This window comes from Oryctolagus cuniculus, chromosome 7 (assembly GCF_051225735.1).
Source record: "Oryctolagus cuniculus isolate XC-2025 breed Fujian yellow rabbit chromosome 7, ASM5122573v1, whole genome shotgun sequence".
In the NCBI taxonomy this organism is placed as follows: Eukaryota; Metazoa; Chordata; class Mammalia; order Lagomorpha; family Leporidae; genus Oryctolagus; species Oryctolagus cuniculus.
In genome coordinates this window covers 49,750,490-49,772,248 of record NC_142873.1, presented here as the reverse complement: position 1 = coordinate 49,772,248, position 21,759 = coordinate 49,750,490, and the positions used below count along the sequence as shown (strand labels likewise).

The 21,759-nt window shown below is 44.6% G+C and overlaps 1 protein-coding gene across 25 annotated transcripts in view; it reads left to right on the top strand.

The window, feature by feature from the left end:
* Positions 1-21,759, top strand: part of LOC100358013 (Golgi pH regulator) — a 67,285-nt gene that overhangs the window by 22,417 nt on the left and 23,109 nt on the right. For 24 of the 25 annotated variants that reach the window (XR_016210678.1, XR_016210677.1, XR_016210675.1 and 21 more), the window contains 2 exons: positions 697-817; positions 2,111-2,191. Coding sequence is in view for 14 of the 25 variants with exons in the window: in XM_089300054.1 (XP_089156180.1) it covers positions 697-817; positions 2,111-2,191 (202 nt within the window). In the remaining 11 variants the exon portion in view is untranslated. Of the gene's footprint in view, positions 1-696; positions 818-2,110; positions 2,192-17,557; positions 17,780-21,759 lie in introns of those variants that run through there. The other variant, XM_089300060.1, reaches the window with a different exon arrangement.

Here is a 21,759-nt window from a genome sequence, read left to right as displayed (position 1 = left end):
TTGGACCTTGGGAGTGAATGGCTGAAGTGAATTCTGTCCTGGTAATAGGAAGTGAAAACAAACTAAAATTAATTTTTTTCCGTGGTACCAAACTTCCTGAGTTATTCTTCAGCAATCCTTTCTCATTCCAAATATATCACCCAGGAGCATTTATTTTGACTCTTCAGTTAATTTTTAGCATTCTCAAATGATAGCAATTGAAAAGTAGAATACAACTGATAATCTGAAACTATTTTTCTTTGAATTGTTCATTCATCTGTAAATTCAGCCTGTTTATTATATGTATAATGTGTTTATTGAATGAAAAAAGGGATAAGATATAATCTTAAAAGTATGGCAACAGGGAAATACATGTATCAAAGGTAACTAGCATAGTGCTATCTGCTATTGATGCCTTCCTAAAACATTTAATTTCCTCACTTTATTTACCAAAACTTTTAATAAAAATATTTTATTTTTTATTTACAGTTTTTTTTTAACTATTATCATCACCCAATAAAAGAGATGACACAAGTCCTATGGGATAGGAAGATAATCAGTAGAGTTTTATAGACTTATAGATTCCAAATTAATAACTAAAATTTGGCTAAGTTAAGGTATATGTAATGGTTGATGTTTTCAGTCTTTCCCTTTGCTGTACGGATGAGAGCCGTTTTATCTGTATTACCTGGCATTAATGTTCTTTGATGTTTTTAGGGATCTTATCCATAGAACAGCTCATCAGCCGGGTTGGTGTGATCGGAGTGACTCTCATGGCTCTGCTGTCTGGATTTGGTGCTGTCAACTGCCCGTATACTTACATGTCCTACTTCCTCAGGTAATGAACACTTTGTTCCTTTTCCTCACTCTTGACTATATGTATGTCATATCACACACACATCTTTAATATTTACTTACATATTTGTTTCTTCTCTGTCCCTATGGCTGTTCACCTAGGAATCTCTATAAATGTCTTATCTATTTGTCACTTCCATTACTTCTCCTTGTTATTTGTCCTACTTTTTTTTCTAAGAGAGATCTTCCATCTACTGGTCTACTCCCCAAAATGCGTGCAAGTGCCAGGAATGGGCCTGACCAAAACTGGGAAACAGAAACTCAGTCCAAGTCTCCCAGTGGGTGGCAGGAACCCAATTACTTGAGCCTTTATTGCTGCTTTGTAGGATTTGCATTAGCAAGAAGGCTGGGGTTAGGAGCTGGCAACAGGTGTTGAACCCAGATACTCCAATATGGAATTTAGGCATCTTAATGGTCAGGCTAAATGCCAGTCCTCATTGAAATGGCAACACCACAAGCATACTTTTTCAAGGCACATTTTTAGTGGATGGCATTATGTATTACTCCCAACTTCAGTAAATCTGTTCCTTGTAGAAGCAGAATGAAAGAATACTGGTGTGATGGCGTAGCAGGTAAAGCCACCACAAGGAAGGAAGGAAGGGAGAGAGGGGAAGGAAGGAATGAAAGAAAGAAACAAGGAAAGAAAGAAAGAAATCTTTTTTTAAAAAAGTGCTAGGGCCGGCACTTTGGTATAGCGGGTAAAGCTGCTGCCTGCAGTGCCAACATCCCGTATGCGCACCAGTTCGAGTCCCAGCTGCTCCACTTCCAATCCAGCTCTCTGCTGTGGCCTGGGAAAGCAGTAGAAGATGGCCCAAACCCTTGGGCCCCTGCACCTGCATGGGAGACCTGGAAGAAGCTCCTGGCTTTGGATCGGTGCAGCTCTGGCTGTTGCAGCCACCTGGAGAGTGAACCAGCAGATGGAAGACCTCTCTCTCTCTTTCTCTGTCTCTCCTTCTCTCTCTCTGTAACTCTGACTTTCAAGTAAATAAATAAATCTTATTTAAAAAGAAGAGTGCTTTAACATATATCCTAAATGTTACTAAATCAAGGCTAAGAAAGACTGTAAGAGAGCTATATACTTGCCACTGCCCTGAGATCTTACAAAAATTTTAGCAACAAAATTGTTCTAGTTTAGTATAATAACTTTAATATTTTCTAGAAAAAGACAGGTCCTTAAATTACCAGGGAACAAGTGAAGTGTATATGTTTTTTCAGATGCTTTGTATTATACCCAAGGATGGAATCTCAAAGCATTAACAGTTTATACTTCTTGTAGGAATGTGACTGACACAGATATTCTAGCCCTGGAGCGACGACTGCTCCAAACCATGGATATGATCATAAGCAAAAAGAAAAGGTAAGCCCTGCACATGAAAAAACTTGGACTGTTAGAAATTCTCAACAAGAAAATTCAGCTATGAATTGATGCTCTCAGAAAATTTCTTAGGTAAAGTACCATTGAAGATTCAGTGTCTAGACTTCTGGAATTCAACCTTATTTCCTGAACTTAAATATTAAAGTTAACAATTTAAATTGTTAGAATAGCTTTTACATTTGGAAGATGAATATTTTAAGTCTATTGTCCTACAGTTTCGCAAATTTTTTCATGCTTGTCTTAGATCTTTTCAACTTCTTTTCTCCAACTACTCAAAACATTTCAATTCTTTTAATAGTCATTTCAGTATTTAGAAGTATTTTTTAAATGTACGTTTTCAAGGTGGCATTTCATATAATTGTATCACAGTGGATGAAAGCATAGGCTCTGAAATCAGAGTATCTGAATTTGAATCATTGGTATATACCTTGCAATGTGACCTTGAACTAGACACTTTATGCATCTGCTTTGGTTTCCTCGTCTGTGAAGTAAAGATAATAATGTTATAGTCCTTAGAATGGTGAACCCACACTTAGTGAAGTATAACTACTGAATTTATTAATGATCTTTGCAGGACAGTCATTTGTTTTTCATCTTTTACCTTTTTATTCATTCATTTAAAAATTTTAGAAAACCTAATTTATGCCAGGCCCTGTTACTAGATGCTGGTGACAGAATGATGAATAAGATAATTATTTCTTACCTTCATGAAGGTAAGAATTAGTCTGAATCTTCGACAAAATTATGATTACACATATGTAAATAGTAACATAAAGATTTTGAATTGTACAAGTATTTCCCTATTTCTCTGTCTTTACTGGGGTATCAAAGGTAGCCACACAATAAATATACATTTGTCTTATCTACATTCATTATAGATGGTTTATTTTGAATGTATATAAATGCAGATTTTTAAAAATATAACTAGAGCAGCATTATTCATGAGAGAGAATTATTTGGGAGCAGTACCATTTTGATTCCTAAGGTTATTCTCCCTTGTACTTTATTCCTTTTACTCATATAAAGAGATGAATATATAAAAATGCCATCATGACCCATGTCAAGTGTGGATATATAGTTTAAGCTACTTCATACTAGTTGTGATTGGGAATTGGCTCTGACCTATAAACACTATAGCCCAGTTCCCCTGTAAGACTCTGTTGGAGCTGATGTTGTGGTGTAGCAGGCTTAGCCACCACCTGCAACTCCACCATCCCATAAGGACACCAGTTTGAGTCCAGCTGCTCCACTTCTGATTCAGCTTTTTGCTAATGCATCCGGGAAAACGGTGAAAGATGGCCCAAGTCCCTGGGCCCCTGAACCCATGTATGAGATCTCCATGAAGCTTCTGACTCCTGGCTTCTGCCTAGCTTAGACCCAATCCTGGCTGATGTGGCCATTTGGGGAGTGAACCAGCAGATGGAAGATTCTCTCTCTCACACACTTTTCCTCTGTCTCTATAACTCTGACTTTCAAATAAGAATAAATAAATCTTTCAAAACAAACAAACAAAAAAGACCCTGTCTAGTCAGGTCAGAGATGGTTTTTGGTTATATAATAGGTCTTATTAATTTGAGTGGCCCTCAGAAGTATTGTGAGGAGATAGATAAACTAATAGGCAGTTAGGTCAGGGCCCTGTTGGAATGAGAAAAGGAGAGTCCCTTTAAGAGTAGACAAGATGTATGCTGCCATTAGTAAGACAGAAGTGCCCATCCCAACCTTCTGAATTTCTGGTTTTAAAATGAGAATAGAAAAAAGTTACCTATCCTACCTTTCTGATGGCTTTTTTGTTTTACCATGAGCAGGGTATGCAGGATTATAATTCCTGCCTCTGATGGGTTTTATCCCCACCCTTTGATTGTTCTCCAAATTGTGTTCCCCAATTTCTGGGGTCTTCCTCTCTTGGAACCCCCCTACTGGCTACTGTGGCAGGAGATTTCTGGCTTCAGTAAATCTTGCTTTGTTCATTGTCTTGTCCGCATGGAAATTCTACGTGAGGCAGGAACCGAGGGTCACCATTTTACTTGTAACTGCTTGGCGCTGTGACTCAGATCCAGTTCAAATTTGACTCTAGCCAGTGTTGGATCACCTCGCCGGATGGGTGAGAATGCAACTTGCTCTTGCTTCTGTCTCTCGGAGAGCCTCATTCTCCGTAGTAATTCTCACTCAAGAACACTGGGTCCCTGACAGCCAGTTAAAAGCAGTTAACACAGCTGCCAGACTTAAGACTCAAGGGTTAGACTTCCTGATGAGGTTGAAACAATCCCCTGGAGCTGAGACTGTTCTAACCTCTCTAGTGTGGATGGCCCTTAGCAAGGGATGGGAAAAGGCCCTAAGATGACTGTAAAATTTTGGCTAGGGCACACCCCAGTGTTTTCCAAAAATTTCTTGGCTGGACCCCAGTCCTCAACCTGCCCACATGGGCACTGGACTGTGAAGTGCACTTTGCAGGAAACAGCACCACTGAGATATGGCACAGTTTGGAGTGAGGCCATGGGCTCCGTGCCCCAGTGACTCCATGCTTTACCTCAGACTCCAGTGCTTGTTACCCACCTTTCTGGAGTTCTCATGAACGTTGAAGGCTCCACCTTTCGTTACTTCTCGTCTCAGCTCTGGGAATGTTGGCCCTGTCCAACTTAGTTTCCTTTCGTGGGGATTGGCATATCATGTATGCCTGGGAGAAGGTCTTGGAGTAACTTCCAAATTCAGGCCAGGGCCACTCTGGTTCTTTTCAAAGGCTCCTTGACTAGACACCAGACTCCATCAGCCTGTTAGTGTGTTGGGCCGAAAACTGCATTCTCCTCTTCCTTCTTTGGGGATCAATTTGTCAGTGAGACTGGGTGCAGTTTGGAGTGAGGCCATGGGCTCCAGGCTCCTTGCCTCAAGAATCTTTTCTTTATCCCTGACCCTGACAAGATCTTTGTCTCTTTCTCTGCTTGTCATGCTCTAAATGCTCTCCTTACCTCACTAAATCTCCTTAATTCCTATAAACCTGAGTTTTTCTGGTCCCATTAGCTAGTATTTCCTAGATATCTCCTTAGTTCTGGATCAGGGTTTAATTATCTCTTGCAGATAGACAGCTTTTCCATCTAGACTTTGCATCGAGTATAGATCCCCGCATGACCTGAACTTGTGGAAACAGGTCCTCTAGCATGTCTGTGGTATCCCCTACCTTCCTTCTCAGGTCTCCCTCTTTTAGGTCCCCTCTGTTGGGTCCCTCCTTTAAAGCCCATACCTCAGAGGAAGCTAACTGGGGAGGATTTTTATTCCCCCACAATGTTTCTTTATCCCTTCACCTGCCTAGTCACCAGCCTAAGTGGTAGCCAGGACTGGTACCCTCTCTCCAAACTCTAGCTCAAAACACCTTTGCTAAGGCTATTGTGAAGGTTCATTATGGAAATCAAACCCATTGGATAGGACTCAAGGTTAAGAGGCATAGAACAGCTGTGTTTCTTCATATAAGAGAGCAAAGTGATGGTATATATTTGACCAAACAAGATGCTCAGTTCTGAGTTTCTCAGGCATGGAAAGCCAAGACACTGTGGCAAAAAAATGACCAAATTGAAAGATCTCTGTGAGTGAGATCCTAGTGGAAAGAATGGGCCATCAAGGAAGGAGGTACCTTTCTCTGAAGGGAGAAGAGAACTTCCACTTTGATTATGGCCTTGTCTAAATAAGGTCAGAGCTTGTGAACTCAAGAGGCTTCCATAGCCTTGGCAGCTCATTACAAGAGCCTTGGGGGATTACTGACATCATAAATAAGAGTGTCAGTTGTTAAATCAACAACAGGAGTCACTGTGCACTTACTCCCCATGTAGGATCTCTGTCCTTAATGTGTTGCACTATGCAAATTAATGGTAAAAATAGTCTTCAAACAGTACTTTGTGTGTCTGTGTGGGTGCAATCTGTTGAAATCTTTACTTAGTATATACTAAGTTGATCTTCTGTATATAAAGATAATAAAAATGAATCCTAATGAAGAATGGGATGGGAGAGGGAGTGGGAGATGGCATGGTTTGCGGGTGGGAGGGTGGTTATGGGAGGAAAAGCCTCTATAATCCAAAAGTTACTTTCGAAATTTATATTTATTAAATAAAAGTTTTTAATAATAAAAAAAGATGATCAGTTCCAGTAGAGAACTAATCATTCTGTGTATGCTGTGCTGAAAAATATATGACAAATACATATCCTGGGTCACAGGCATGGTAGGCTGAGTGAGCTTGAGTAAGAGTGCTAATCCCACCCTCACCTTCCTCCCTTCCTCGTGGGCTTCAGTGCATGTCTGGATGCCACAGGCAGTGAGAGTTTTGAGAATTGTCTCAAACTCAAGAGAGATAAGAACTGAGGGATGCTTCTGCATTTATCTTCTCATTCTAGCTGGGAAGCAAACCATCTACATTAGGCATTCTTTTGGGATGCATCCTTAGACTTTAAGATTCTTTTGACCCCAGAGCTTAAAGAAAAAATGCCTGATCTTTTTCTGCACTGCTACCTGGCCTGGTTACAAACTAGAGGATGAAGAAGGTTAGCCTGAGTGGGTTTAGGTTCCTTACGTCCAGGCTTTCTCTGTGCTAAACTATCCTTGATAGGGGCCATAGGAAAATCAACCACCCTCCCCCACTTTCTTAGAACATTTGAGGGAGACTTTTTAAAGAAATATACCCCCATTAGATCCTGATTCCGTAGAAAGACAGGCAGTTTTAAAAGATTCCTAATAGTCATCCCTAGACATTGGGAAAAAGCTCCAGAGATTTGCAGTGGGATCTGAGAGCACCCTGGACAACCTCTCAAAGGTGGCCACTGTGGTCTTTTATAAGAGATCGGGAGGGGACCCAAGAGATGAAGGATAAGAGGAGGGTGCACTCCTGATGATGTCTCAGCTCCAGTGAGACCCCAGAGACCTCCCAAGTGCCTTCGCTGCAAAGGCAGTGGACACTTTGCCAAGGACTATCATAAATGACCACCACCCCCCGGGCCATGTTCTGTCTGCAGAGATCTTTGGAGATATGACTGCCCCTGAAGGCCAAGAACTCCAGGGTCAGGCATTTCCGATAGACCTCCCACATTGGGACTGAAGGGGCCCAGGGCTCTTCTGACAGGATCCAGTGACGCATCAGATTAGCACCCAGGAGCCCTAGGTGGGTCTCACGGTGGAAGGAAAGCCTATACATTTCCTCTGGACACCGGAGAGCAACTTTCTGTTCTTTGCTCTAGCTTTGCCAGCCCTCTCATATAGTGACCATAAAGAGTGTCTCAGGAGTTGCCCCACCCCAACCAAAGTTAGATATTTCACCCAGCCTTTGAGCCGAGTCTGGAATGATCTAATGTTTACTCCTTTTTGATCATACCAGAGAGCCCAGCACCTTTACTAGGTAAAGATCTCCTGTCCCAGATGTTCTTATAGGAGCACAAGAGACTTTGCCTCCCTCTGACAGAGATAGACATTAATCTCAAAGTTTGGAGTGTGCAGGGAAAATTTAGTCAGGCTATAACTGCTCAGCCTGTCCAGATTTTTTTTTTTTTTTAAGATTTATTTATTTGAGGGAAAGAGTTACAGAGAGAGGGAGAGACAGAAAGAAAGTTCTTCCATCTGCTGGTTCACTCCCCAAATGGCTGCAATGGTCTGGAGCCAGGAGCTGCTTCTGGGTCTCCCATGTGGGTGCAGGGGCCCAGCTCTTGGGCCATCTTCTGATTTCCCAGGCCATTAGCAGAGAGCTAGATCACCAGGGGAGCAGCTAGGACACTCACCGGTGCCTATGTGGGCTGCCAGTGCCACAGGCAGAGGCTCAACCTAGTATACCACAGTGCTGGCCCCTATCCAGACTCAGCCTCCTTTCCCCGTCAGAGGTGGTATCCATTAAAGCCTGAGACCTGGAACGGACTAAGAGGCGTAGTACACAACCTCAAGGTGTGTTTCAGCCAAAGCCTCTAAGCTACACTCATGCAGGAGTACCTTAAAAGAGGCTTAGGCCTAGTTATTCTCTCCACCTAGGCCCTCCTGACTTTGCCTTGCCTGAAATGCCCACGGAGGGTTCACTACCCCCTCCCTTTTGTCTCAATCCTGTCTCAATCCTCAAGAAGTGTTTGAGGGGAAGGATATCACATCTGTTCACCACAGCCCAGCACCTAGTCTCAGTCGACCCTCATTACTAAAGATGATACATATCTCATTTTCCTTACCTCCTTAGTCACCATTAGTCACCATTTTGAAAAGACCTCATCCAAACAGGGCTCTTTCAAACTGCTGTGTTTTATTTTGTTTTGTTTTTAACCTACCAGACTCCCTGCAGGGACTCCCTATAATCTCCCCTTTAAATTTTCTCCTAGATTGGCAAGGCTGGGCACCCTGGCTGCTCTAACTCAAAGCATTCACATTTTCTTGTTTGCTGAATTATAGAAGTTTCTCTGCCCACCTATTTAAGATTCTTCCGTTCTCCACTTGTCAGCATATGCCTTGTTAAACTATAGAGCTCTCTGTCACTGCCCTTGAAAGGCCACCACAAAACACACCAAACACCAGAGTTAAAGGAGAAATTTATTGCCGACAGGGAGAGAGCGGGTGCAGACAGACAAGCTAGAGGGAGAGAGTGGAAAAAAGAGGACCTGTGCAGGAAAGCAGGTCTTGTTATAGCCTTGCAGGGATAAGGAAGTGGGAACAGCGAATCCCATTAGGGTAGGAGCGGAGTTGACTCTTTTGGTTGGGCTATTAAGTCACCTGACTTCTAGTAATCAAGGCTGGATTTTGGAGAGGCAGAAACTTATTGTACAAGATGGTGACTGGGCCAGAGCCCAAGATGGTGCCCAGGACTGAAGATGGTGCCTCTGGTAAGATTGCACCAGTTTCACTAACATTCCCCCTTCTGTTTTTTCTAAAGCAAGTGTTGTATGGGATTACATTGGCCTGAAAAGCCCAGGAGGGGTGGAGGGACGATGATCTGTCTTCTAGAGCTACTTCCTGCTGACATGGGGCGACGGGTCACTCTCCACCAGTTGGTGACAACATCTCAAGTTGTGATCCTCCTGGGTGAGGGGCTGAGTATACCCCTGTGGTAGCATTTGGTTGACAGCCCAGTGGTGAAGGCTTCAGTTTGTTTTATTATCACTTCCTGTAAGCACTTAAACAGACGAGGTAGTATAAAAGCCAAGGTGAGAATAGCAACCAATGGTCCTAGGAATGGCATTAACCAAGTGATGAGAGGACTCCATAGGGAGGGAGAGAGAAGTTCTCTGGACCCTAGGGCAGATTGTTTAATAGATGTGGCAATTTGTTGGAGGGTTTTAACATTTTCTTCCACCTGGCTGTATTGATTAACATAATAGCAACATTGTTCTCCCAGGATACAACTTCCCCCTTTTTTAGCTGTTATAAGGTCTAAAACTCCTCTGTTCTATAGTACCATACCTGCTAGAGAGGTGATTTGGCTTTGGAGACCTCAGATGGCATCAGCTGAGGTCTTAATGGATTTAGATTTAGTGACCTCCTCTTGTAACTGTTAAAGTTGTCTTTGGAGTCGATTGAGATAAAGTTGTGGCCCAAAGCTGTAATCACTACTGAGGACAGGAAGACTATGAAGCTGATTCCAACCAACGCTGGGAGAAGAGTTGCTGTCTCTTGCAGGTAGAGGGATTTGGTCTAAAAAAGGAATTCTGAGTAGTCATATGATGTTAGATGGGAGGAAAGGATTACCAATACACATGGACTGGGTGCAGAAGTGTTGACACAAGTGTGTAAGGTGTAATTATAAAGAAATGAAGCTCTAAGTGGGCTAGAGAAGGAAGCTGTGGAAGTCACTGTTATATTGATGACACGGGGAATGTTAAATGGCATAAACTTGTTGGGTTGTTCTATTATGCTGGTAACAGAGCATGTTGCATCATGTCCTCCAGAATGTAGAGGAAGGTGACCGGCGATTTTCTGAGGATTGGGAATACAGGAGTTTATAGAAGCAGAAACATTAGTGAGTAGGGTAGCTGCAATGGGAGGTTCCCAAAGGGGAATACATATAAAGCATTGTTGGTAAAGGGCTGAGGATAAAGTAGAATTGGGTAGTTGATAAAGTAGGGTGAGGGACAGATTGATGAGTTGCAGCCACATTAAGGGAGGTTTGGGTTAATTAGTTGGGACAGGTGTTTAGAAGACTCCTTTATTATATCAGCCACCATATCTATGGGAGCTGTTGGGAGCGGAGTGTAGGCCCTGATAATTTTTATGGTTCTGTGGGGACCTTGCACGTTAGAGCCCATATATAAAGTGACGGATCCCTTGACTCCATCTTGCCATACCTGAAGGTAGGGATCGGCTATAGTGAAAGCTAAAAAGGGTTGGACTCAGTGGTCTTTGTCTATGGCATCCAAGCCAGAGTGTTTTTATCTTGGAGCAGGACCTTAGAGAGTTGTTTTCCTGGGAGGCCATATCTAGGTCATTACAGTAATACTTACAGGACCATGATGAGCAGCCTTTCCAGTAAGCATCGTTACATGAGCCTGTGTTGGCTTTAGTTAGGCAGAGATAATACAGATGTGTTTCAAATAGAGATAAAATATATCTAGTCCAGTCAAAACAATTATGTGAGCAGGCCTGAGCGAAATTGAAGTACAGAGTGATAGGGCCTGAACAGCTCATTTGGGGCAGAAGGTAGTGTCATTTAGCAGGAGCGGAAGTGGTATAAATCTGAAACTGCCAAGCATAGTGTGTTCCTGGGGCTAGTGTGGATGCAGGACAGACACAAAAGAGCAGAAGAGATGAGATTATCAGGACATTCATCATGGTGTATGGAAAAGGGAGTGAGACAGTAAGAGAAGGTGTGGAAAAAGTGTAAATCTCAAAGGGAGTGAAGCCTGAGAAGATTCCCTGGAGGTGTAAATCTTCAATACCCAAAAGGAGCTGGGAGGAGTTGATGGGCAAGGAATGTATTTGATATTCCTCCCACAGAAGTTGTAGAAAGAGCTGATAGTGGTATAAGAGAGGATCAGCACTTATCTGGTGTTGAAAATGGTAGGTAGCTAGGTGGTCACCATTTCTCAGAGGTGGGTTTATCAATGGCAGAAGGACTTGGGTCTTTAGACACCATTGCCAGCAGAGCTCAGGGCCAGATAAACTTGGCTGTGAGTGGCCCTGTGGGAGTAATGTTGTAAAGGGAAGGTGGGGGAGGGATGTTGCAGGGTTTAGACTGCAACGTGGCGAGAAAGATAAGGGTGAGTCTACTAGGAGAGCATGTAGGATCTGGGCCCTGGAAAGGGAAGAGAAAGAAGGGTCTAATGGCTCACTAGGTCTTGGAGGTTATGCGGTTATATGGGAGTGAGATAGGGAGGGGCCCATGGTCAAGACAGGGTTCCAGTAGAAGGTGGCTTCTTGAGGGGCTGCAGCGCCACCTCACAAAAACTCCATTTGAGGTTCCTTGTGCATGATCACCTAGGATCTCATTATTTTAAGTCTTTAGGAAATAGATCTATCAAGCAGGGTCCAAAACAAAGGACAGATGGTTATTAGAGGACCTAGAAAAGGTGTTGTCCAAACCAGAAGGGAGTTTTTTATGAGAGGCAAGCAGAAACCGACAGGAGGGGCAGATTTTAATTGTATGTTAAAGAAAAAATAGATAGCTTTTGTATTTAAAAAATTTTGTTCTATAACCTTCTATGACTTTCTCACACCTTCTACAACTGACTTAAACCCTCTTAGCTCTACATTTCAGTCTAGAATAAACTAGCCATTAGGATAATTTCTTATCAACCTTGTCCTTTCCTCATTTAAAATTCTCTTTCTGTCCTAACCTTTTTTTACTGATAATACACTTTTATGCTTGAGCCCAATGTCCAGTTACAGCTGAGACAAAATTTTATGTATGAGGTTATTATTTACCATTATGTAAGGTTTAATGGGGGAGAGCATCCATCAGAGTAGATGGACACCCCTCTGGTTGGAGAGAGATTTTTAAAGAGGAGAATCTGGTAGATGACAGAATAAGAGGCAATTGTCTGAAAATAAGGAAAAGGAGGTATGTCTGAAAATAGTAATTAAACCAGAGAGCATGCTGTTTTGAAGGGCCAGTAGTCTTAATTATATAGGCTGGAAGAAATATTTTAGGGTGATGTCTTAGGAGGGGACTTTGTTTGTTGGGGGAGGTGTAGAGCACCACAAGCACTCTGGTAAGGAGGGTGGATGGAGGCTGAGAGGAAGGCTCTTTGGTGAAGTGTACAATGTATTGTTTTAACAGTTTGGAATGTCCCAGGCACAGGATCAGTATTTTTGTATACTCAGGAGGAGAGTGGTAGAACAGAGGAGGAGGGTTTAGGAAGAGAGGGGGCAGTTTTGGCTGTTGCAGAGAGGAAGGAAGGATGGAGATCTAGGGACAATCAGAGGGGTGGGGTTGTAGACAAAAGATCAAGGTGGAGTCTAGTAGTGGTGTGAAGACTGAGACTTTTAGTTTGGAGAGGTGACCTCTGCCTATTAGGGGCATTGGGCATTGTGGTATCATGAGGAAGGCATGGGCCAGAGTCAAGGAGCCAAAGGTGCAGGGAACTAGTTGGGGTGAGCTTTGTTTTGATGGGGATGTTTGAGTCTCCTTTAATGGAGATGCTGGAGTCCAGAGTGTGGCCTGAAAATGTCAACAGAGAGAAAGAGGCCCCTGTGTCCAGGACAAAAGAAACAATCTGTACAGGAGGATGATGAGCTGTTATCGTGGGGTGACTTGTGTTCCATACCCGTGGGTTGACAGTGGCCGGGGGCCTGAGGTGGGCAGAGCATTGTCCTGAGAGAGCAGTAACAGAAGGGAGGCAAAGGTGGGCTGGAGGATGGGGCCAATGGCCAGAGGATGAAAAAGATTTTTCCTCCACCCTGACTGTGGAGGTTGGGGCAGCAGAGGTGGGCCCCCAGTAGTGGATGAGGACTGAGAAATTTCCCCCTTAATAATGAGGAAAGAAATTGGCCTACCTGCTACCGTCACAGTTACCCTGGGCTCCCACGGGGTGATGGTCGTAGTCAGGTGGCGGGAGTCTGGGCTTCTTTAATCCTCAGTTGCCAGTCCTAGAAGGTCAACTCAGGTCATGGGTGGAGTGGATGGCCTACTTACCCAGTAGACGAGGGGACAGTCCACAGCCCAATGGCCCTTTTGGTGACATACAGGACAAGGACTCTTGGGTCCCTGGGGTTGGGGCACATTTTGGCTCAGTGGTCTGTTTGGCCACATTTAAAGCACAGACCCGGAAGGACCCCTGTGGTCAGCAGGGCTGCTGGAGGCAGCAATTTGTTGAAAGGCTTTGGCCAGCATTTGAAATTTGGCCTTTTGGGCTTTCTCATGCCTCCCATTGTGTACTTTAAAGGCCACCTCTACAATTTCTGCCTGTGGAGTTAATGAGCTCCTCTCAAGCCACGTTAGCTTTGCTTTGATGTCAGGGAAACTCTGGGCAAAGAAATGATTCTTGAGAAGGCTACAACCATCAGGAGACTCTGGGTCTAGGTTGGTATATTGGAGGAGAGTCTGTGTAAGGTGCTATAAAAAGGCAGGAGGATTTTTTTTGTATGTTGAATGACTTCTCCCAGTTTATCATAATTTACAGCCTTTCTGGTAGATTTTTTGAGGTCAGGTAATAAGCAAGTTATGAAATGACTCCTGGCTGTTATGCCGTCAGAAGAGTGGTAATTCCAATTAGGGTCCTGTTCAGGAACTGCGTTTGCTCCTATGGGATGGGCAGGGTCAGTCTGATGAGTCTCATCAGCGTGGAGATGGGCCTGTTCCCAAACTCACCTTCACTCCTCTGGAAGGAGGATATTGGAGAGGATCATAAAGACATCATGAAAAGTCAGATCATAGGACTGGGTTAAATATTGAAACTCCTTCATGTATGACTCTGGGTTAGAGGTGAAGGAACCAGTTTTTATTCCATTTGTGAGAGCTCAGCAAGTGAGAAAGGAATGTGGATCCTGACTGTACCCTCTGTTCTCGCCACCTCCCCTAGGGGTAACATGCAGGCAGGCTCAGCAGAATGTGGGGGATAAGAGTTGGGGCGAGAACTGAGTTTGAGATAAAGGCAAAGGGAGCAGGGGGAATAGGAATGGACAAGGGCTGGTTTTAAGATAAGGGCAACTAGAAGACAGGGGGAGTAGAAACAGATGCCACCTCCTGAAATTCCTGGGCAGAAGGGGGAGGTGTCACCAAAACAGTGAGAGCTGGATCAGGTGGTGGGCTTGGAGGTGGGGGCTCATCTGCAGGGTCAAAAGTAGAAGAAAGGGGTTTTGGCTTTTTAGTGGGAGCTTTGAAAGTTAAGAGAACACGAGATATAAAAAAGTTTAGAACAAAGATAGGAGAAGACTTAGACATAGGGAACCTCCTCCCACTTTCCCAACGCTCACATAAAGTGATAGAGATCCCAGATAACGTCAGGGTCAAACATGCCATTAAGTTGGCCATTTGGACTGGTTGTCAAGGTCATACATGGGGCCGGTGCCGCAGCTCACTAGGCTAATCCTCCACCTTGCGGCGCCAGCACACCGGGTTCTAGTCCTGGTCGGAGCGCCGGATTCTGTCCCGGTTGCCCCTCTTCCAGGCCAGCTCTCTGCTGTGGCCAGGGAGTACAGTGGCGGATGGCCCAAGTGCTTGGGCCCTGCACCCCATGGAAGACCAGGATAAGCACCTGGCTCCTGGCTTCGGATCAGCGTGGTGCGCCGGCCGCAGCGGCCATTGGAGGGTGAACCAACGGCAAAGGAAGACCTTTCTCTCTGTCTCTCTCTCTCTCACTGTCCACTCTGCCTGTCAAAAAAAAAAAAAAAATTCATACATGGGCCACACCTGATTACCAAGAATGATGAGGTGATGGCATTTGAGACCCAGGGCCAACTGGAGAAGAACAAGATTCTTAAGGAAACAACTGAGAGGAGAGTCGGACAGAACGTGGGATGAGGAGGCTCTCATAGTGACATGAGTGATCTGACCAGCGGATAGCAGTCATCCCCAAGATCACAGCAGTCATCCCCAAGATCACAGCAGTCCAGTGAGGAGAGCAAGGGAGCAGAGGGTGGGGGTCGTCACCCACACCCACTGTTGCCCGAGATGTAAAGTCCTTGGAGGTTGTGGTGTCTGGTACCAGGACTTCAAGATGAAGCAATGTGGAACCACAGTCTGAGGTAAAATGGGAGTTTCCCATTCCCCATCTTACTTCAGGGTTTTAGAGGGCCAGTGTGTGGTTGGAAATCACAGAGCATATGGTGTCGAAGGACGTCCAGGGGGTAGTTATGTGGTTGGCAGAAATCCAGGATCTCAAAGCAGCTCACATCCCCGAGGGCAGAGCAAGGTCAATAGGAGAGCCTGGATCTGAGTCACAGCACCAATGAAAGGCAACTACAAACACACCAAACACCGGAGTTAAGGGAAAAGTTTATTGTCAAGGAGGGACCAAGAGGCTGGAGGGAGAGAGCGATAAAAAGAGGACCTGTGCAGGAGAGCAGGTCCTATTATAGCCTTGCAGGGATAAGGAAGTTGGAGCAGCGAATCCTGTTATGGTGGGGGTGGAGTTGAGGCTTGTGGTTGGGCCATTTGGTCACCTGACCTCTAGTAAGCCAGGCTGGATTTTGGAGAGGCTGAAGCTTATTGTACAAGATGAATACTGGGCCAGAGCCCAAGATGGCACCCAGGGCTTAAGATGGCGCTTCAGATAAGATGGCACCAGTTTCACTAACAGCCCTGAAAACTAAAACCTAAAAAAACAGAGGTTTGTGAAACTCTGCTATACTTCTAGGATGCTATACTCTGAGTTGTTATTGTAATTATAACTATTTTAAATCTTTTGCCACCCACAATGTGAGTCTCAAATATTTACGTATGTATGTTAACAAAGAATTGTTGTACTATGTTTAATGTCTTGTGTTCTAGCTAAACCTTTTCCGGAGACTTCTAGGATTTGAAACATTTTGGTGCAATATAATTGTGTAAAAACCATTTACCTGTTTCCTACCTAGATTCAAAAGCTGCTTTACTATTTTCAAAATTCAAAAAACTGCTTTAAAGTTACTGTGGTTTAAATTCTGTTTTTTTTTTTTTTTTTTTTTTTTTTTTTTTTTTTGGTAAAGATGTATTTATTTATTTGAAAGTCAGAGTTAGAGAAAGGGGCAGGCCGGCCAGAGCCACAGCTCAACTAGGCTAATCTTCCCCCTGCGGCACCGGCACCCCGGGTTCTACTCCCGGTTAGGGCGCTGGATTCTGTCCCGGTTGCCCCTCTTCCAGGCCAGCTCTCTGCTGTGGCCCGGGAAGGCAGTGGAGGATGGCCCAAGTGCTTGGGCCCTGTACCTGCATGGGAGACCAGGAGGAGGCGCCTGGCTCCTGGCTTCAGGCTTCAGATTGGTGTAGCGCCTAGCCGTGGGCGGCCATTTCAGGGGTGAACCCCAACGGAAGGAAGACCTTTAAAAGAGAGAGAGCTTCCATCCGATGGTTCACTCCCCAATTGGCCTCAACGGCCGGAGCTGCGTCGATCTGAAGTCTCCTACGTGGGTGCAGTCTTTGGGCCATCTTCTGCTTTCAAAGGCCACAGCAGAGAACTGGATTGGAAGTAGAGCAGTGTGGACTTGGACCGGCGCCCATATGGGATGCCAGCACTTCAGGCCAGGGCATTAACCCGCTGCGTTCCAGTGTCGGCCCCTCTGGTTTTTTGTTTGTTTGTTTGTTTGTTTGTTTTGACAGAGTGGACAGTGAGAGAGAGAGAGACAGAGAGAAAGTTCTTCCTTTTTGCCGTTGGTTCACCCTCCAATGGCCGCTACAGCCGGCGCATTGCACTGATCCGAAGCTAGGAACCAGGTGCTTCTCCTGGTCTCCCATGCAGGTGCAGGGCCCAAGGACTTGGGCCATCCTCCGCTGCACTCCCGGGCCATAGCAGAGAGCTGGCCTGGAAGAGGGGCAACCGGGACAGAATCCGGCGCCCCGACCAGGACTAGAACCCGGCGTGCCGGCGCCGCAAGGCGGAGGATTAGCCTAGTGAGCCACAGCGCCGGCCCCCTCTGTATGTTCTTTTAAAAGCTGTATTTTTCTTACTTTAGAGGGTAGTTCTAGCATGTGAATTGAAAGAACCAGTAGGTAAGAAAGCTGTAAGCATAAGGATGTGTCCTTGGTTACAGAAGGTTAGATTTCGGATAGAAAGAATTTTTTAACAGGAACTGAAGGAATAACTGCATATTGTAGGAGGCCTGTGGAAATTGAAGGCTGTATGAGATTAGTTTGGATAAGATTAGAAGGAAATTTAAAAGCTCTTCTAAAAGGCCACAGGGGGGCGGCGCTGTGGCCAGCAGGTTAACGTCCTGGCCTGAAGTGCTGGCATCCTATATGGGCACCAGTTCTAGTCCCAGCTGCTTCTCTTCCAATCCAGCTCTCTGCTATGGCCTGGGAAAGCAGCAGAAGATGGCCCAAATCCTTGGGCCCCTGCACCTGTGTGAGAGACCCAGAAGCTCCTGGCTTCGGATTAGCACAGCTCCGGCTGTTGCGGCCATCTGGGGAGTGAACCATTGAATGGAAGACCTCTCTCCCTCTGCCTCTCCTCTCTCTGTGTAACTCTGACTTGCAAATAAATAAATAAACCTTAAAGCAAAAAGACAGCAGGATTACTTGATTCTCTACCTCTCTACATGATATATGTAATTGTCCTAAGTGATGGGTTCGTATGCTGAAATCACTTGCTAATCTTTTTCAATCAGTGTTTTCCTGTGTTTTGTAACTGGCCTAGGTAACAAGTTTTATGTGTCTCAGGGATGTTCCATGTATTTTCTGTTGCCTTTATTGATTTTACCTGATTTAAAAATTTGACTCTTAAAGGAGTTAGCTTTATCTGATTAGATCTGATCAGATCTGATCCACAGCTTTGGTTGAAATGCTCAGGTTTTACTTTGACCAAATGGTTTCAACCTGACAATTCTTTTACATCTGAAGCTCCAAAACTGAGTCTTTGACCTTGAGGCTTCTGGCTGGATCTGTGGAACTCTCAGAATAGGCTCTCAATTGGGAGAGATAATAACTGCCTTATGTTTTGTGTTATCCAGAATTAAACAGTGCCCCGGAGGAAATCTGCATTCTACCAGGGATCCTAGATCAACCCCCAGAAGAATGCCCCATTGCTGTCCCTCAACAACGCCCCCTTTCAGCATGAAGCTGCCAGAGCAGTCGTTACCCCCTGTCCCTAACAGCAGTTAGAGTCCATTCTTCTGGAGGTGGGGGGGGGGGGGGGGCAATATGAGACAGTAGGTGAATTAATACACCATTAGGTCAGGTCCCTGTTGGAATGAGAAGAGGGGGAGTCCCTATAAGAGTGGACAAGATTCATGCTTCTCCCCAGAAGCTGCCTTTAGCAAGACAGAAGTGCTGGTTCCACCCTTCTGAGTTTCTAGTTTTACCATGAGAATAGAAAGAGGTTACCTCTTCTGATGGCTTTTTTGTTTTATCCTGAGCAGCCTAGGCAGGATTACAGTTCCTGCCTTCTGATGGGTTTTGTCCCCACCCTTTGATTGATTGTTCTGGAGTTGTACTGTTCCACCAGTTTCTTGGGGTTTCCTCTCTTGGAGCCCCCTCCAGCTGCTGTAGCAGGAGGTCTCTGACTCCAGTAAATTAGTCTCCATTTTACCTTTAACAGTATCAGCCTTCCAACCCAACCCCACTAGCCACAACACTTCACCCAGCAGAACAGGGCAGATAGACAGCTAACATTTTAACGCTGGGGCCTTTGGAATTTATATAATGCTTTTGCTACTTTCCACAATTTACAAAAACTGGTTTGTTAGCACTTGTAGCTAGGGAGGAGTAGTGACCAGAAAACCATCTTTCGATTTAGCAATAGAGGGCCATAGTAAAGTGACATACAAGAAAAATAACATCCAATCTGTACAAAAAAGTTAATGACTAAAAATGGGGAGAGGGATGAAAGAAGCACACATCTTTTCATTGGAAATACTGGAGAAAAAAATCTTAACCTTGTATTAGATTTTTCCAGGACCTCTTTTTGAAATTATGAAGGGATAAGGAAAATAATACATTGAATGATGAAATTTCAGCACCAGCTACAGCTGATATTAAATAAAGTAGAGAAAAATTCTAGGAATGGCAGTTTAAAAAATGCAAGCAGTTTCTTTTTCTACAGAGTCAAAAATACTAGGGAAATGTTAAAAAAAATTGAGATCACTGAGAAATGAGCACAGTCAGATAGCAGTTTTGTTACAGGGAAAACAGCAACAAAGACAATGACCTTGGTTCTTGTCTCACATAGAAGAAGAATTTCCATGCAGAAAAGGCATTGAGTAAAGCAAGATAAATTGGAGTCAGAAACCTCATGCCACAGTAGCCAGGAGGGCAGCTCCAAGAGAGACCAACCTGAGAAGTGGAACAGTCAAAGGAGAGAAACAAAGCCCATAAGAAGGCAGGAATTGTAATCCTGCCCAGCATGCTCATGATAAAACAAATTTCACTAGAAACTCAAAAGGGTGGAATTGCTCCTGCTAAAGGCAGCTTCTAAGGAGAAGCATGCATTTTGTCCATTCTTTTTTTTTTTTTTTTTTAAGATTTGTTTATTTGAAAGGCAAAGTTACAGAGAGGAGGAGAGAGATCTCTTCCATCCACTGGTTCACTTCCCAAATGGCTGTGACGGCTTGGGCTGGGCCAGGCCAGAGCCAGGAGTGTCTTCCGGGTGTCCCACACAGACACAGGGGTCCAAGGACCCAGGCCTTCTTCCACTGCTTTCCCAGGTGTACCAGCAGGGAGCCAGGTCAGAGTGGAGCAACCAGGACATGAACCACTGTACACATGGTATGCCGGCATTGCACTGTGCCACAGTGCTATCCTTCAGTGTCCAATCTTAAAGGACACTCAGTTTCCTCATTCCAACAGAGACCTTACCTAACAACCTAGTAACCCATCTAACTCATCACAGTTTGAGAGGAGCATCAGCTGGCTGTTACACATTTGTTCCTGTCTTTTTTTTTTTTTTTTTTTTTTTTGACAGGCAGAGTGGACAGTGAGAGAGAGAGAGAGAGAGAGGTCTTTCTTTTGCTGTTGGTTCACCCTCCAGTGGCCACCGCGGCCAGTGCACTGCAGCTGGCGCACCGCGCTGATCCAAAGCCAGGAGCCAGGTGCTTCTCCTGGTCTCCCATGCGGGTGCAGGGCCCAAGGACTTGGGCCATCCTCCACTGCACTCCCGGGCCATAGCAGAGAGCTGGCCTGGAAGAGGGGCAACCGGGACAGAATCTGGCGCCCCGACCGGGACTAGAACCCGGTGTGCCAGTGCCGCAAGGCAGAGGATTAGCCTAGTGAGCCGCGGCGCCGGCCTTGTGCCTGTCTTGCTCCTCAGCCACCACCCACCCAAGTGGACAGATTGAGAGTTCAGATTGAGAGTAGAGTAACTGGGAATTTAAAGGAAAATTTTGAAATTGAGAGAGATGCCACAGGACTGAGTCAGAATCTAAGTCTAAACTCTACTCAGATCCCTTCCTCTTCACTAAACACAGCATGTACACAAGGAGCGCCAGAGAACCTGAGGAAAAAGTTGGCAGGGACTAGAAGGAAATTTACCCTTGAAAGACAAAATTGCTTTCTGGTGAGATTTGCAAATACTGTGCCTTTTATTGCATGTGTTGCCAGAACTATGTGCAGATTGGGCACACAGCTTGATGACAGAAAATGAAAGCCTTACTTGGCTTGAAGTGTCAGAAGTTAGAACTCAGGACTGGCCAAGCAGTTTGAAATTTAGAAGATCCCTAGAAGCAAAGGAACCATGAGGTCCTATAGTGAGTATAGAATCTACCCAAATTTATACAAACTGAGGCTCAGAGAAGAACATCAGAGATGCTAAAAAAAAAAACCAGCTGGAAGCTGAACAATTGAAAAGAAACAATTGCTGCAGCTATGATAGTTTTCACGGTTTGAGTCTAGGTAATTTCGCTACCTACTACTACAAAAAAACCAACAGTCACGTTATCTACAATATCAAATCTTCCACCAGAATTTACTAGGCATGCGAAGAAATAGGACCATACTCAAAATAGAAAGGAGTCAATAGAAATTAACTCCACATGGCTGTACATGTTAGACTTAGCAAACAAAGACTTGAAAGTAGCTGTTACAAATACAGTCAAATGAAGAAAAGGACTGGCATTGTGGTGCAGTGCAGTAAGATACTGGCTGGGACCCCCTCAGCCCATTTCATAGTGCCTGGTACAGTTCCCAGCCACTTCACTTCCTATGCATCTTCCTGCTAAGGTACCTGGCCAGACAACAGATGATGGCTCAAGAACTTGAATCCCTGCCACCCATGTGGTAAATCAGGTTAGGTGCTTGGCTCCTGACTTCAGCTGTTGCAGGTATTTGAGGAGTTTACCAATGGATAGAAGGGGTCTGTTTCTGTCCCTCTCTTTCACTCTTTCAAATAAGTCAATAAATAAATTTTAATAAAAGAAATGAAGAAAAGCATATTAGTGAAAAGAGGGAATCACGTTAGAAAATGGAAATTGATAAAAGAACAAGATGGGAATTCAAAAGTTGACAACTACAGTAACTGAAGTAAAATCTTACAGATGTCTTACAGAGGTGGCA